Source organism: Oryzias latipes, chromosome 12 (genome assembly GCF_002234675.1).
Source record: "Oryzias latipes chromosome 12, ASM223467v1".
NCBI lineage: Eukaryota > Metazoa > Chordata > Actinopteri > Beloniformes > Adrianichthyidae > Oryzias > Oryzias latipes.
Genome location: NC_019870.2, coordinates 24,316,914 through 24,333,206, shown reverse-complemented (window position 1 = coordinate 24,333,206; position 16,293 = coordinate 24,316,914). Strand labels below are relative to the sequence as shown.

Genomic DNA, 16,293 nt, shown 5'->3' with positions numbered 1-16,293 from the left:
CACACAGGACCAATGACACACAGGACCAAAATCATACACAGGACCAATGACACTCACAGGACCAATGACACACACAGGACTAAAGACGCACACAGGACCAATGACACACACAGGACCAAAGACACACACAGGACCAATGACACACACAGGACCAAAGACACACACAGGACCAGAGACACCGACAGGACCAAAGACACACACAGGACATCACACACAGGACCAGAGACGCACACACAGGACATCACACACAGGACCAGAGATACTGACAGGACCAAAGACACACACACGACCAAAGACACACACAGGATCAGAGATGCACACTGGACCAAAGACACAGGACCAAAGACGCACACAGGACCAGAGATGCACACAGGACTAAAGACGCACACAGGACCAATGACACACACAGGACATCACACACAGGACCAGAGACGCACACACAGGACATCACACACAGGACCAGAGATACCGACAGGACCAAAGACACACACACGACCAAAGACACACACAGGATCAGAGATGCACACTGGACCAAAGACACAGGACCAAAGACGCACACAGGATCAGAGATGCACACTGGACCAAAGACACAGGACCAAAGACGCACACAGGACCAGAGATGCACACAGGACTAAAGACGCACACAGGACCAATGACACACACAGGACCAAAGACACACACAGGACCAGAGACACCGACAGGACCAAAGACACACACAGGACATCACACACAGGACCAGAGACGCACACACAGGACATCACACACAGGACCAGAGATACCGACAGGACCAAAGACACACACACGACCAAAGACACACACAGGATCAGAGATGCACACTGGACCAAAGACACAGGACCAAAGACGCACACAGGACCAGAGATGCACACAGGACCAGAGATACACAAGGGACAAGAGACACCCAGGACCCAAGACACACACAGGACCAAAGACAAACATAGGACATTACACACAGGACCAGAGACGCACACACAGGACATCACACACAGGACCAGAGATACCGACAGGACCAAAGACACACACAGGATCAGAGACGCACACAGGACCAAAGACACAGGACCAAAGACGCACACAGGACTAGAGACGCACACAGGAGCAGAGATACACACAGGACCAATGACACACACAGGACCAAAGACACACACAGGACCAAAGACGCACACAGGACCAGAGATGCACACAGGACCAGAGATGCACAAGGGACCAGAGACACCCAGGACCCAAGACACACACAGGACCAGAGAGAGAGAGACTCACAGAACATCACACACCAAGCAGAAATGAACTTATTGCTAAAAATGATGTCAGGAGTTCAGCTCTAAAAAAAATTACAAAAGAAGAAAGAAAACAGAATCATTTGATTTATTATTTCTAATTATTAATATTTCCTGGCTTTGATTGTTCATACTTGCATTATTTTTTGATAGAATATATTTATTCTTGTGGATTAATATTCCTGTCCGTTTTTATTCATATTTATGTTTAAAAAGTTAAAGTTAAGTTAAAGTTTTAAAGGTTTAAAAGTTTAGCTTTAGTGTGTTCAATAAATGTTTATCTTGTTCGGCCTGAACCTCTAATGTGTTTTGGATTTAGGCCCCCTGTGCAACTGAGTTTGACCCCCCTGTAATACGGGTCTAGAAAATTATGAATTTTTGTGTAAAATGAGCAAATAAAAATAGGCCAGACAAAAGGATGTCGTGTGTGTGTGTGGGGGGGGGGGGGGGGGGTTAGCAAACAGGTCCTGTTGCCCCCTTATACCACTTAGTGCCCATGAAATAGCCCTCAGTCTCAAAAAGGTTGGTGAACCCTGGTCTAAAGCATTAATGCTCCTTTTCTCTTTTGAATAAAAAGAAAACATGCAAAGTTTAAATATTTGCTGGACTTATTTCTGGGAAAATTGAAGAAAAAAATGACTATTTTGATTTTTTGAAACAGAGAAAATAATCAGCAGAAGTTGCATAAATTGTTAGCCAGAGCAACAAAATCAAGCAGTCGTGGAACAGCGGCGTTGCCCCTCCAGAGCAGAGTCCCACCTTGGATATCTCACTTTCACACCCAAAACATCACTTTCAACAAAACGGAGAATCAAACAACAAGTCTAAGACTTCTGTTTTGTTTCAGTCAAGACAGAACAATACAGCGCACAACTTGTCTTGTAATACAACTCAGGCTGGACCACCAACTCCATGTGTTACAGTGGACATTTGTAGGATCCACAGAATCTTTAAAGACCCACTGACATTAAAATGGTGCTTTTAGTGTTTTTAACATGGTCTTGTGCATTCATTTTATAGATAGATAGATAGATAGATGACTTTATTAATCCCACAATGGGGAAATTTCATCTGGAAATGAAATTTCATTTCATTTCATATGGGAAGGCAATTACAAATGAAAGGACCAAAAAGATGTATAAAAAACTATGTAAGGTACATAACTTGAAGGGCTCAAGATTTCATTGCTTTTTTTATATTTGCAATGCTTGAAGAAGGTTGTATCAATGATTTCTTAATCTTTGTAAATATTGATAACAAAATTGACTCAAAAATTAGGGAGAAGGAAAAGCTTCATAGCTTCCCCTGTTTATGTGGCATTTTTCTGATGATGGACGACATCAAAGTTAAGCTAAAGATTAAATGTCTGAGTATTTCTTTAGTGAAATTGTTGTGAATCTGGAGCAGACAACAGAAAATAAACTGGGTGGGCCGCAAGGTCGCTGCTCACCTCCACAAATCCACTTGTAGACAACTAGATCCATGTACGTCTAATGCAACGTTCACACCAGGCTCGGCAACGCACGTTCAAACGATCACTTCCAATGAAAAGTCTACGTAAGCATGCGTAAATGCATGTTTCGAGCTTCTGCGTTCAAAACTCACGTTTTTAAGTTAATTTATAATCTCTACATACAAAACGTGCAGCCATTGAAAGTTAAACCAGTTGAACTTTTGGTAGTGACGTATGGTTAGCCTCCTTTTTAACTCCCAGAAGTGCCAATTCTTTGAAAATTATTCATAGAAGAGAAATTAATAATTGTGGTTTGCGCACAGCCAGAATTATACGTCACCAAGTCTTTTTATAGATCGGAATAGAGCTGAGAAAGAAACAGCCTGGTGCAAGACTCACATTTGCATAGCTGTGACTTTTTTGCTCCAAACCTTTTCCAGCAGTAGGTATATGCGCTAGTATCTTGTAGCCACAGTCTAGTGTGAATACTATATGCTAAAAACCCGCATTCAGCGCGTTCTGGAAAGTACATGACGCGCCCAGTGAGTAGGTTCATAGCTTTTCCTCATCCTCTGTCATTTGGCGTAAAACTGTGTGGCTGATAGCTCCAATTTTGCTCGTCATTTTTGCTGCACCAATAAAGTTAGGTTGGGGCTGTAAACTAGTGGGAGAGAGTGTAAACAGGGAGCTCTCAGCAAAGGGGAGGAGAAGGAGATGGGGCACCAACAACTCAGAGGTGAATTTTTGAAGAACTGCTGCTCTGCAAAAGCTGTGTCCTAGAAAACGACTTTTTTGAGGGGGGGGGCGGGGGGGGGCAAAAATTGCATAATCATCATGAAAAGACCACTGGGAACATGTTGACAATGTTGGTAAAACAACAAAAGTTGAAAAAAGTCACAATTTTTATTCAATATTTCTTTCTTTTTTTAATTTCTTTCTTTTCGAAAATGTAGAACTTCACGGCAACAGAACCTGGTGGAGAATCGACGTCTCCATTGTGATTTTGCAGGGGAAGCGCCCCTGCCGCGCGCGCGTCACGAGCGCCTCGCACCTTCGGCAGGCACGCCGCTCCTGCGCCGGGAAGCACCGCACAGGCACCACTCTGCAGCGGCGCGGAGCGGCGCGTGTGTCCTCCGCCTCCGAACCGACCTCCAAGCGCTTAACGCCTTCGGGTCAGAACAGAAAGGGAAGAACTCGAGCTTGAATGGGCTCTGGTGGAAGGAGCGCCGTCATATGCGCAACAATGACGCACAGCCAGCAGCCTCTGTTCGTAATTGCAGCCGTTTCATTCAGGTTACTATGAGCTAGAATGGTCTGCAATCATTTAAACTGATAAATGGGAAGCAATTTGACTTATAGGTGCCTGAATGAATCGGTGCACTGAGAGGGTCTCTGTAGCCTCTCATCGTCCCCGATGACTCCATCAAATCCCCGCCTGAACAACAAAGATAACCGCTGGAGGAGGCTGTTTGTGAGGCACCAGTAGGCGGGTCATCCGCGGCTGCAGCGACGCTACCCGCCGCAGACTGTCATTCCCAGGCATCCTCTCACCTCTCCGGTCGGCTTCTCTGAACGAACCACGAGAGTGCGTCTCCAAATCCCCGGGGAGAGCGTGGATCAGTTCCGCTGCTGGAGCCCGCCGTGTGGACGTGCCTGCGGAGTCCCGGCAGCAGGGGACGGAGCCGCGGAGAGCGTGGGCTGAAGGAGCCGCTGTTGTCCGGAGACAGCCGAGAAGACGGCAGGAGGAAGGCGGATGACAGCCGCTGGTTGGCTGCGCTCCACAGCTAGCTGCTTCCGGGTCAACGTCTTCGACACAAACGCGGCGGGAGTGTCACAGACTGAACCGGCAACCCGCTTCCCCGTCAGTGTGCGTCTACAAAAAGTTCCTGAGAAGACAATACTGCATTATCAACAGTGGGGGTTATGTTGCCTCCTAATAAAACTAATCTATGACTTTTCTACTACTAATAGTAAAATGTTAACCTTTCTATTTTTTGCGCACAAAATGTATGACTTTTGTTTTGGGCACAGATTATTTTTGTTTGCAAAAGTGCATAAAACAAGTTTGTAAAACGCAAAAATTAACTTTCTGACAATTTACTCTTGCAGCCTTTCAATACCCAGTGGGCTTCAACGTTGCAGTGAAAATTTATAATCCTGCACACCTTTTATTTTTTTAAACAGAAAACAATATTTTCCATAAGGGTGCACATTTGTGCGCACCAGATTGGTGAATGATTACAATTATTGATTGATTATTATTGACACAATGGTCAATGATTACATTGAGTATATCTGCCATTTCCAAGGCACCCCCCTTAGCAAAAAGCACTACACCTGAAGTGTATTTTAAGTATACTTTAGTACAAGTATACGTTAGACCATGTATGATTAGTGTAGGAAATATACCAACTGAATACTTCCTCAGGCTAAACTGGAACATTTTGAGTTTACAATATAAAAATAATATTTAAAAATACAACTTTAAGTATACTTTTCGTATGGACTAAAAGTATAATTTTAGTACTCCCAAATAGACTACTTTTTCTTAAAGGTGTAAAAACTCTTCTTTCACAGCAATTTATCAAGTAGTCTGTAATCTATTACAATGAGGAAGTAACTTGCTTAATGCTCAGAATTTGTTGTTGAATTGGTAGAATTTGTGAGTTGATTGCAAGGTGGTGTCCATCAGCAAAAAGTAGTCCAGATGAAGTTAATTTTTTAAGTGTGTTTGGCGAGTCTACTACAGATCATTGATATGTGAGGAAACTAACTGAAATCTTCTCTTAGTCTAAATTGGAGCATTTTAAATTTACAATATGAAGATCAAGTACACTGCTTCACTTTTACTATAGACTACTTTTTGCTAAGGGCTGTCAGCCATTAAAAATGTTTCCCATTCCGCTTCATTTGCAGCTCAGTTTGTGTCTGTTAATTTTGAAGTTTGATGAACTGCTTGACTTTATTTTGTTGAGTTTCATCATAATAAATAGATTTTCAAAGAAATAAAATGTTCATTTCTAGATCATTTCCATGTTGTCCTCATTCGTCTGGTGGGTCCCTAAGATTCGTCATCAGCAAATTTCATTTTGACAGACTATGCTTCAAACTAATCACCATATCTTAGTTTTGGGACATTATTCCATTCAATTAATCTTTTTTATTTTTTACCATTTTAAGTTTTGTTGTCCCTCTTTTTTCCCATCCTGCAAGCGTCCATTCTCCTTGTCCCACACAAGGCCACCATCCAAAGTCTCATCCTTTGTTTTTCTCTCTGTATTTGGACATGTTTACTTCCTCTCCTTTATTGCTGAAGTCAGAAAACAGAGGAATGTCAAAATGTAACACACATGAAAGGCAAAAGTGAAGTCATTTGTTCTGAAAAGAATGCTGTGGTTTCTCATTGCAGAAGTTTCACCTTGGAAGTTTGGTTTGGGTCAGGATAAACTACGTAGATGTGAAGATATCACAGGAAACTCTTCAATGATTTGACAAAAAGGTATTTTATGTGTTCCATAAGGAGCACATGTTTGGTCTGCTGCTTCTTTGAAGTCCATATTGAGTGTGAGCAGAAGGAAGCGGGGCAGTTTTCCTGAAACAAACAAGATCTGCCATAACGAGACTGAAATTCCATGAGGGGAAAACAAATGAACTTTGGTGTCTTTTAGGATGATGATTGATGATTGCATTGGCTAAAAAAACCAAAATGTTCTTCAATTTGGAAAGTGGACATCCAGAACCATCAAAAGATCCCTTTATGTTTTAATACCTTCTTTTGTTTTTTGTTTCTCATTTTTAGTTTTTTAATAACTGGCCTGTTTGGTTTCAAAATGTGAATGGATTTATCATTAATTCTTGTTTATCTGTTAGTACACACATTTAATTTACACTTTATTTTCTTGAAGAAATACAAGGAATCTAGAAAACTATACCTTCACTGTTCAGTACCAGGTATTTATCTCTGAGTCACACTGGTTGAAGTTTTAGCAAAGCCGTCCTGGATCCATTTTAGGGGAGTAAATCAGATCAAATCCAATCGTTCAAAATGAACTAGCATCGACTGTGAATCGTATTAGCAGACCGTTGTTAAAATGATTCGTTACTCCCCTATGGAGCTGTGCAGGCAAAAGAACCAAAATGGTCAATGACAACACTTTTGTTGACCAAGTATTTAATGTCAAAAGTTACTTTCAGACAGAAGACACTGAAAAAAACAGAACGGAGGAACTGGATCAATGCATTCACATCAGCAATCACTCCATTTCATCAGTAGTTACAACACTGACACATTTCATGACTCGAGCAACTACTTTTCACAAAACATACTGAACATTTTTTTAAATTTCAGAACAGGAAGAAGAGATGAAGCCGGACTGCCGTGTCATGAGATGGCAGATTTCCATCAAAGCACTGGCAGAGGAAACCCCAAAAAGCATGGATCCTCCCTGTGACATCCACACACAGGATGAGCTGAAGGGAAAAAAAGGCTCAGAGAAATGTGAGCATAAGACAGCATCTTTTTGGCAATTATAAAAAATAAAAGGGTAAAAATTGTGCCCTTCATTTTGACGTCAAATAAATTACAAAGCTATATCTAAAGTGTGGAGGGCTAAGTGGGTGTTGCAGCGTGGACCGCAGGGGTTTATGCAGAGACAACACTTTTCCACAAATTCAAAAGAATAATCCAAAGAAAAACAAAACAGTTCTTGAGAAATGGGAGCAGAAAATAAAAAATCGTGTCTATGCTAACGCACAAAACTTTCCTTTACAGTAGTTCCAAATCCACATTTTTCAACTTTACCGCCTCTAATTTAAGTTTTATCACGAGGAAGGGGGGTGTGGTGCAAGCACCGGATCAGCAACTCTTCACCACAGAAAAAGCTGTTGACCCTCAATGACAAATTATTTTTAATTTCAATCAGCTGCATATAAATATTTTTCAAGAGCAGGGATCTCTGGGGCTTCAGTCATCAGAGGAAGTAGGGCGTGGTCGTCCGTGGAGGTATGACGCGCTCCGAGTCTGGGACGGCGCGGAACAGCTTGGGCTCTCGTCTGCTGACGTCCTTGAAGACCATGATGGAGGCGATGTTTCCGCAGCGGTAGCAGTAGTTGGGGGCTGACCACACGGTCACCAGCTTCTCGTCGAACATGAACTTGTAGCCCTCGTGAACCAGCTGGTGAGCACGGCAGATGAGCTTCAAGCTGTTGATGTGGACGAACTAAAACAGAGATCAGCGTTACTCTGGAGACAGAGCCGAGGATCAGAAGATGCTGCTCCACCACCACCTTCTATTGGACTACTTTGGATTACCTCATTGGTGACCTTCGACCCAAACAGCCATCCAGCTCCACGAGGACTTATAGCCCATGTGTCTACATCCTCCGGGTCGGACCACACCAGATCACAGAAGGCCCCCTTGTGAGGAATCTCTTGATTGCGTTCGATGGTTCGGATCTGGTCCAGAGTCTTGATGTCTGGTGAAAGTCCACCATGGACACAGAGGATCTGCTCGTCTATTAACTGAGAACAACGTGGGGGTGGGGGGTGTCAATAGGTCAAACAAGTCAAGAAGGTTTGCAGGTAAAGACATTTCTGTTCCATATTAAAGTACGGTGGCCTTGAAGATTCAAATCACACTCATAAATCACTCAGCACAAAAACATGTTAAAGATCATAATGACAATTTGAAACGCAAACAAAGAATAAAAAACTGAATTTTAGAAATAAAAACAAAACTCCAAAAGACAATTTAAATTTTCTTAAACTTAAGACAAAGCATTTTGTAAAAAAAAAAAAAAAAAAAAAAAAAATCAAAACTAAATTACAAAACATAACAACAAGAAAGCAGAAAAAGTCGGCACTATGGGACATCACTGATTGGATGATTTTATCCAATATCGCTTCGTTCCAAATAACCTATTGAAATGATGGACAAACAACATCCTCCAATCAACGATGTACTTATTGCCTTCTCATTGTTTTATTTTCTTAACATTTTGTTTTGGTTTCTGTGAAATTAATTTTAAGAAACATTTCCTTTTTATTTAGTTTCCTGTACTGCAACTGCGTTTTGGTTTCTTGCCCCCCCCCCCCCTTTATTTCTAAACTGCAATGTTGTTGTCGTTTTCTTTTTGAATTGTTGTGATCTTTAATGTGTTTTTGCGTTGAGTGATTTGTTGATGCAATTTGTACTTCAGGGCATTAAACAGATATTTTTGCTGAAAAATGATCTCAAAGTTTTCTAAAGAAAAAGCCGCATTAGTTTGAAAAAAAAAAACAACTAAAACAAATTTGCCACACAAATATTAAATGTGACACACAGATCAAATCAGGTTATACCAGCTTGAGGTCTTTATGATGGATCCTAATGTAGCAATTGGTGATCATTTCTGTTCAGTAAACAGAAATGACCAGGGATCATAAAGGTAAAAGACAGTAAATGGACTAGTGTGCTTTCTTAAAAAACAAAAACCCAGCAATTGTGTAATGATCCTGGCTTACACACTGGTCCCTCGTTTCTCATTTACTTTAAACCTTTTTAAAGGGAAAAAAACAAGTAATAGGCAAAGTAAACTAATTACCGATGTTTCAAGGCTGTAAAACCCCTCACTGCACACCTGATACACTTTTCTCACACAGACATGAACATTTTCACACTTTTTTGCCTTGTTTAAACTCTAAAAGTTCATACCTTGCAGAAAAATAAGTCCAGGATTATAGAATAAAAACAAAGATATGATCGCAATAAATTTGGCAAACTGAACGAATTCTGTTCAGGAGACATGGCAGTGAGAACATTGATTGACAAGGTCAACAGCCAATCAGGATGCAGAACACAGTGCACAGTTTAAAAAAGGCTGAATTGGTCTAAAACATCTGCCAAACTGGGGGCTGTGAAAAGTAAACTGCGTCATAGCGAGGGACCATTGCTTAGGAGAATCTGAATGAGTTGATTATATAACTGTTGCTAAAACAAATGTTGATTCAGGGGAGAGCTGAAAACATGCACTGCAGACAAGCATCTAGCAAATATGGAGTAGTTTCATAAATGAACTTACAGCTGCCACAGTCAGCATGTCAAACACTTTGGCGCAGTACCTCCAGGCGTTGGCGTTTCCATACTTTGTTTGACATTCATCTGAACAGAAATCAGTTTGATCCAGTGACACAACAAACAAGCCAAACAACATTCAGAGCATATTTATGTCGTACGTACCATAAAAGCCGTACACTTGTGTTATTTGTCTGCTTTCGTGGTTTCCTCTTAGAAGAGTGATACGATCGGGCCACTTGGCTTTTAAAGCTAGTAGGTATGTAAATGTCTCCAAACTGTAATATCCTCTGTCGACAAAGTCTCCCTATAAAGCAAAAAACATAAAAAGAGAAGATCAGCAAAGAGTTTAAAGCATCTGATATTTGAGACAAACATGCAGACGACCAAATCAATCCGGGGTCAGTTCCGCTGTAATGCTGTGTGCACACATGACGATTAATAAAACGCGCTGAAAAAACAGAGCATGTTTCTTCTCTGTAAAACAGAAAAGGCCAGTTGGTTGCCTGTGATTAAAATATAAGACTTGATAAATGTGTATATTTAGATCATATTTCTCAATAGATTTAATATGAAATGTAAAACCTCCGATTCATTTTCCTGCAAATTTCCCCTTTTTGAGCCAGAAAGCCAGCCACTTTGTTTTGTTGAGAGATTAATAAACATTATGTTAAAAACGTCATTTATGTTTCCTTGCCAACGATGATGCAATGTTTGTTTTTACCACTATGAGGCGCCAGTTTGAGAGTCAGAGACGTGTTACGTCATCACGTTAAAGTTTAGTTCCAGTATCTGCTCCAAGTAGTTCAGGGGGGTATTCCAGAAAGCAGGTTATGCTAGCTCCCACGATAAGTTTGAGGCTAAGGAAGTTGATAACCTCAGCTTTTGGTTCCAGAAATGGAGGTATGTTTGAGGGTAGGTCAAGTTACCATGGCAACTCATGCTCTGAACATAACCTGGTCTGGAGCAGGTTTAGTTGAAGTTTAGTTTGTTTACAGAGAGGTGAAGGAGCATGGCATGTCCATTTGAAGATGATTTAGTGGATGAAAAAGCTCAGATAATACTTTTTCCACCATGAGAGGGTGATAAGACCACATATGGATGTTGGAAAGATAAACTTTTTTACTTTGATCTAACTTAATTATTTGCTTCAGTTAAGATAAATCATTTTTTTTGTTAGGTCACCTTAAAAATAACACGTAGTTTTCAGACAATTATTTTCCTTTCGTTCAAATTAATTCAATTAAGTGGGTGTAACTTTGGTGCTGCCGTTAGATGCATTGAATGCATCACAGAAACATGAACATTTAGATTTTGTTTACTTAAATCCTGAAGTCAGAATTGAACATTCATTCATTCAATTTCTATTCAGTTTATCCCTTTCGGGGTCACGGGGCTGCCGGAGCCTATCCCGGTCACTTGTGGGCGGAGGCAGGGGACAACCTGGACAGGTCGGCAGTCTGTTGCAGGGTAGAATGTCTTCAATCACACATCCATTCACTCTCACAGTCACACCTAGGGACAATTTAGAGTTGCCAATCAACCTATGAAGCATGTTTTTGGACGGTGGGAGGAAGCCGGAGATCCCGGAGAGAACCCACGCATACACGGGGAGAACATGCAAACTCCACACAGAAAGGTCCCCCATTGATGTTCTGTTGCAGGTCCCCCAGCCAGGACTTTAACCAGGGCCCTTCTTGCTGTGAGGCAAGAGCGCTAACCACTGCGCCACCGTGCAGCAGAATTGAACAATTAAAGTATTTCTTTTAAAGGTTGTCGTCTGTTGAATTGTTGGATGCCACTACACAACAAATGACTGTTATTTTATAACAAATAATAACAAATATTTAACCATAAAAAGGCCAGCTAACACTTAAACTAGACCTACTCTGATGAAAATTCTGTTTTTGGTGTTTTTAACAAGGACATTAAGCTCAAGATGGACTTTCAGAGAATTTCTTTATTAAAAATCATTGAGAATCGGGAGCAGACCAAAAAACTCACTTAATAAAAAAAAGATTGTATGTTACCATTGACTGTACAAGAGAACTGGACTAAGTAAACGTGAAGTAGCCCATGAAAATGCTTTAAATCCCACTCCAACAAAATGAGGTCAATTCAGTGGCCATTTTTACGCAATAAGGACGCCACCATTAGGAGCCAGATGAATTTAGGAAGCAGTGATTGGTCCGAATCGACGTGCCCATGGCAACAATTAATACAAATCAGGAGTAAGCTTGTAGGAAGTCCACATACCTTCCAGTGAAAGCAGGGTTTTAGACTAAATTCTTGCACTGATGGGCCTACCTTTTTTACTCTGGTGCACCAGCATGAAATTTTGGTGCACCCACCTTTTCAACCACAACAAATTCATGCTTTGTTGTCGTTAACATGTTCTTGTGCATTTTTTCTCGTGATAGAGCACACATTTAAAAGCATTTAAGATTAAAACTGCATTTCTGAATATTTCTTTATTCAAATTAGAGCAAAGCAAACCCGCTGTTCAATAAAGCTCAAATTGGTGACACAGCAGGTGAAATGGGTGTGCCAAAGTCACCCTGCTCCACCCAATTCTGATGCATCCACTTGCAGACAAATGGATCCATGTACGTCTCTGTTTTCCTCGTCTGAGCTGACATCTGGATATAAACTGTACAGCTGGATAGCTCCAACATTGCTCGCCATGTTTGTTGCACCAGTAATGTTAAGTTGGGGGTGGGAAGGGGTGTAAGCTAGTGGGAGAGAGCGGAAACAAAGATTTCATGGGATATCAGTGTGGGGTTACTTCCAAGCCAAAAGTCCCACCCACAAATTTCAAATGAACTCCTGCCGCTCTGCAGAAACCATGTCCTAGAAAACAATGTTTGGCTAAAATGACATTATCATAATTACCCTAATGGTTTCACATGGGGGTAATTATAATTATGTCATTTTAGCCAACATTAAAGAAAAAACGGTTGTTTTCTAGGACATGGTTGCTGCAGAGCGGCAGGGGTTCATTTGAAATTTGAAATCTGTGAAACCCAAATGGTTTCACGTGGGGCTGCACGGTGGCACAGCGGTTAGCGCTCTTGCCTCAGCAAGAAGCCCCCTGGTTCAAGTCCCGGCTGGGGGACCTGAAACAGAACATCAGCGGGGGACCTTTCTATGTGGAGTTTGCATGTTCTCCCTGTGCGTGCGTGGGTTATCTCCAGCTTCCATCCACCGTCCAAAAACATGCTTCATGGGTTAATTGGCAACTCTAAATTGTCCCTAGGTGTGACTGTGAGAGTGAAAGGTTGTGTGATTGTGACCCTGCAACAGACTGAATGAATGGATGAATGGTTTCACATTAATTGAATAAACATTCATTTAATTCAACTAATTCCTGAATATACACCATATTATCTGACTGAAAAAGAGGAAGCTCTACTTTTTCGTTTTACAGGGATTTTCTTTTATTGAGCAGAGGCCTAATTACAATTAAATCATTAAAAAGTTAGAAACATGCAATGAAATAAAAGAGAAATAATATTTGATTTCTTACCATGAAAATATAGTTCGTGTCTGGCACTTGGCCTCCAGTTCTGAAGAGTTCACAGAGGTCATAAAACTAGACAGAAATATAACAGAGGGTTATGTTAAATCATATATTGAAGCACTTAAGATAAACCGAGGATTCAAGATTTCAGGCCAGGGACAGAACTAAATCCATGAGACCTACCTGACCATGAATATCTCCACAAACTGTAACGGGAGTCGCAACTGGCTGAACATTTGACTCTTCCAGCAGCAAATCACAAACATAATCACAAAGTCTCTATAAGAAAAAAATAAATAAAGGTTTCATAAATTTAACAGAAAATCATCAACATAAAAGGCCATCTTTAGCAACAAAACAATATGTTTTTAAAGTATTATCATAAAGTAGAACATTATACTTCTGTAACAATAAGCTACAAAGCATGTCTGCTTTATTCAGGATCGACAGAAATGACACCATCTATATATTCAACCACTGATACAGTTCCCTTTTTGCACATTTCATATTAAAATACAAAACATTTGTATATGAAGTCACACTATTATAAATACAACAGGGGGAAAAATGATCTGAATGCCTGTTAGCTAAAATCCTTTTTGATGCATGAAGAGGATGAGAATCAAGCTAACGAAACCCTCTGAAACACACACAGATAGCAGGAAATAACACACCTTCAATGGGCTCATCATAGCAAAACAGAAAATCAGCAGTTGCTTGCTAATTAAAGACCCACTCCAATAAAAATTCTGTTGTTGGTTAATTTAATGCTTTTGTTGTGGTTAACATGTTCTGGCATTTTTTTTATCATGATCATGGAGGCCAGATACACAGAAAATTAAGATTAAAAACCTGCGTTTTTACTATTTCTTTATTCCATATTGTGGTGAATAAGGAGCAGATGAAAAAAATGCTCTTTAAAAAAACTTGCTATACAAGTTTTTTTTTTGTTGTAGTTACTTAAAGTGGTTTATTTTTTCTCCCACTGAGAGTTTTGTTGCACTACGGTTCTGCCTGGACCCTGTCCTGCTAGTTAGCAAGACGACAAACGGCTACTTCCTCTCTAACTTTACCCACAAACGATTCCTTTAATTTATATTCAATAGGTCAGAATAACTACAACTAAAAAAACAACAGAAACAAAGGTAAACAAGGCTCACCTTCAGGAAAATAGAAATACATTAATAAATGTACCGTATACTTTGTCGAATAAACTTATGTGCCCGCCATTAGCTTCCCGCATTTAAAAAATAACCCTCCATCTGATCGTTTCCGGCATCTGCTACTCACCTTTAGGTCATTTTCTGGCAAATATTTGCAATGTTTTGCGATTTCCACGTACTTATCGAGGTCTAAAGGTGCCATAATTCCAGCTCGAAAAAGAAACGACGATTAGCCAGCTAGCAGTAAGAAGCTACTCTACTTCTTCGTTGGACTTTCGCTGCAGATCAATTTTTAAGCGGCTGCAGAAAACGGAGTCGCTCGTTTGCGCCACCTATTGGTGTGGAATGTTGCAACTAAACAGAGGCTCCCCACAGCCTTTTCTCCGTAATCCATTTGATCTTCCAATTAATGTCTAAAAAACTTTTGTGAACGTTTTGGTTCATTCCACGTTCTGGCAATTTAATTTGTATTTGGTTCTAATCCTGCCACCTCCTCCCACTCCCTTAGACCTCCTCCATCAACCTCACTGTACCTTCATCCACCTCAGCTCCATTTTTTAGCTCAGGAACTAGTTTCTATAAAATTTGACTATAATCTTGACCTATTTTAACTATCTAAATGTTATTCTCGCTTTAAACATACATTGTATGGTCAGTTGTCTCACAGTTTCTTTGATTGTTTTCAAATATACTTTAAACAGATATTTTATTGTTATAAATACACAAATTTAAAGACCACTCAAGGTTTATTAAACTAACTGAATAAATTACTTGTAGAGATTTTCAGAAACTGACCGTAATTTTCTGTAATATTTGTAAATCTATTGCTGGAAATAACTTAAACTGAACCTGTCATAAACCTGTGTCATCATTCAGCAATCACACACTGTCTAAAGGCTTTTAAAAGTCTGACATCATAGTCTGAGTGATATAATTTGTTGCCTCGACAGGACAAGTTAAAATTAATTATTTTGCTATTGAAACCGAAGAATGCACTTGAAACTCAAAAATACATGCAAACAAAACATTTGTACTCTCAAACTTAAAAATATGCTATCAATTTTCGCTCTTGAATCTCAAAAAGACGTGCAATCAAAGCACTTTTGCCTCTTTCTGTTCAAGTGCAAAATACGTTTTTTAGCAAACAAAATTTTAAGTTTTGTGTTTTTGGAGGAGGAAGAATTCTGAGTTTCAAAGAACACCATACCTACTGTGAAGCATGGGGGTGGAAACATCATGGTTTGTGGTTGTTTTCTACACAGGGGACAGGACGAGTGATGTGTATGAAGGACAGGATGAATGGGGCCATTAGTGAGATTTTGGGTAAAAACCTGACTCCATTAAAAAAATATTTTAAGGTTCTGGAGTGGGCTAGTCACTCATTGGACCAGTCCGATAAAATCTGTGACTGACAAAGGCTTTACTTACCCCTGCAGCTCATCGCATAAACGATCGATCCTCACAAATGTTGTGCAATTAAAGCTTTTTTTTTCTTTCCACTCAAATTTTTTTCAAACTTCTGTAATATATGAGCTAATATACAAGCTAACTCTCTACACATGTGATGTTGTAGAGGGATGTAGAGTTAGATAAGCTAATTCCTCTCTAAGAGTCCTGGTACATCGCCTGTCCGTCCTGGGAGAGGATCCCTCCTTCATGTGGGCACCCCTGAGGTTTCTTCTTTTTTTCCTGGAATCTGTTTTTTTTTTTAGGAGTTTTTGCTTACCTAGAAGGAGGGTCTAAGGGCAAGGATGCCCAGTTTAGCTTCACCTGATGGGTTTAGTTTAGCCACTGTTGAATTCTATGACTTTAT

At 40.3% G+C, this 16,293-nt stretch overlaps 2 protein-coding genes across 2 annotated transcripts in view; both read right to left on the bottom strand.

Annotated features, from left to right (window-relative positions):
* The window catches only part of scai (suppressor of cancer cell invasion), a 36,500-nt gene extending 31,578 nt beyond the window's left edge, over positions 1-4,922 (bottom strand). Inside the window, exon 1 of the mRNA XM_004075063.4 lies at positions 4,297-4,922. The gene's annotated coding sequence lies outside the window, so the exon portion shown is untranslated. The remainder of the gene's footprint in view (positions 1-4,296) is intronic.
* A 1,977-nt stretch (positions 4,923-6,899) lies between these two features.
* LOC101168723 (serine/threonine-protein phosphatase 6 catalytic subunit) lies at positions 6,900-14,770 on the bottom strand. Its single transcript, XM_004075026.4, has 7 exons — positions 14,608-14,770; positions 13,501-13,596; positions 13,324-13,389; positions 9,963-10,104; positions 9,805-9,884; positions 8,057-8,266; positions 6,900-7,964 (listed from the first exon to the last, which is right to left on the bottom strand). Exons 1-7 carry the CDS (start codon positions 14,680-14,682, stop codon positions 7,716-7,718), a joined length of 918 nt encoding a protein of 305 aa, XP_004075074.1. The 5' UTR covers positions 14,683-14,770; the 3' UTR covers positions 6,900-7,715.
* Positions 14,771-16,293: the final 1,523 nt, after the last annotated feature.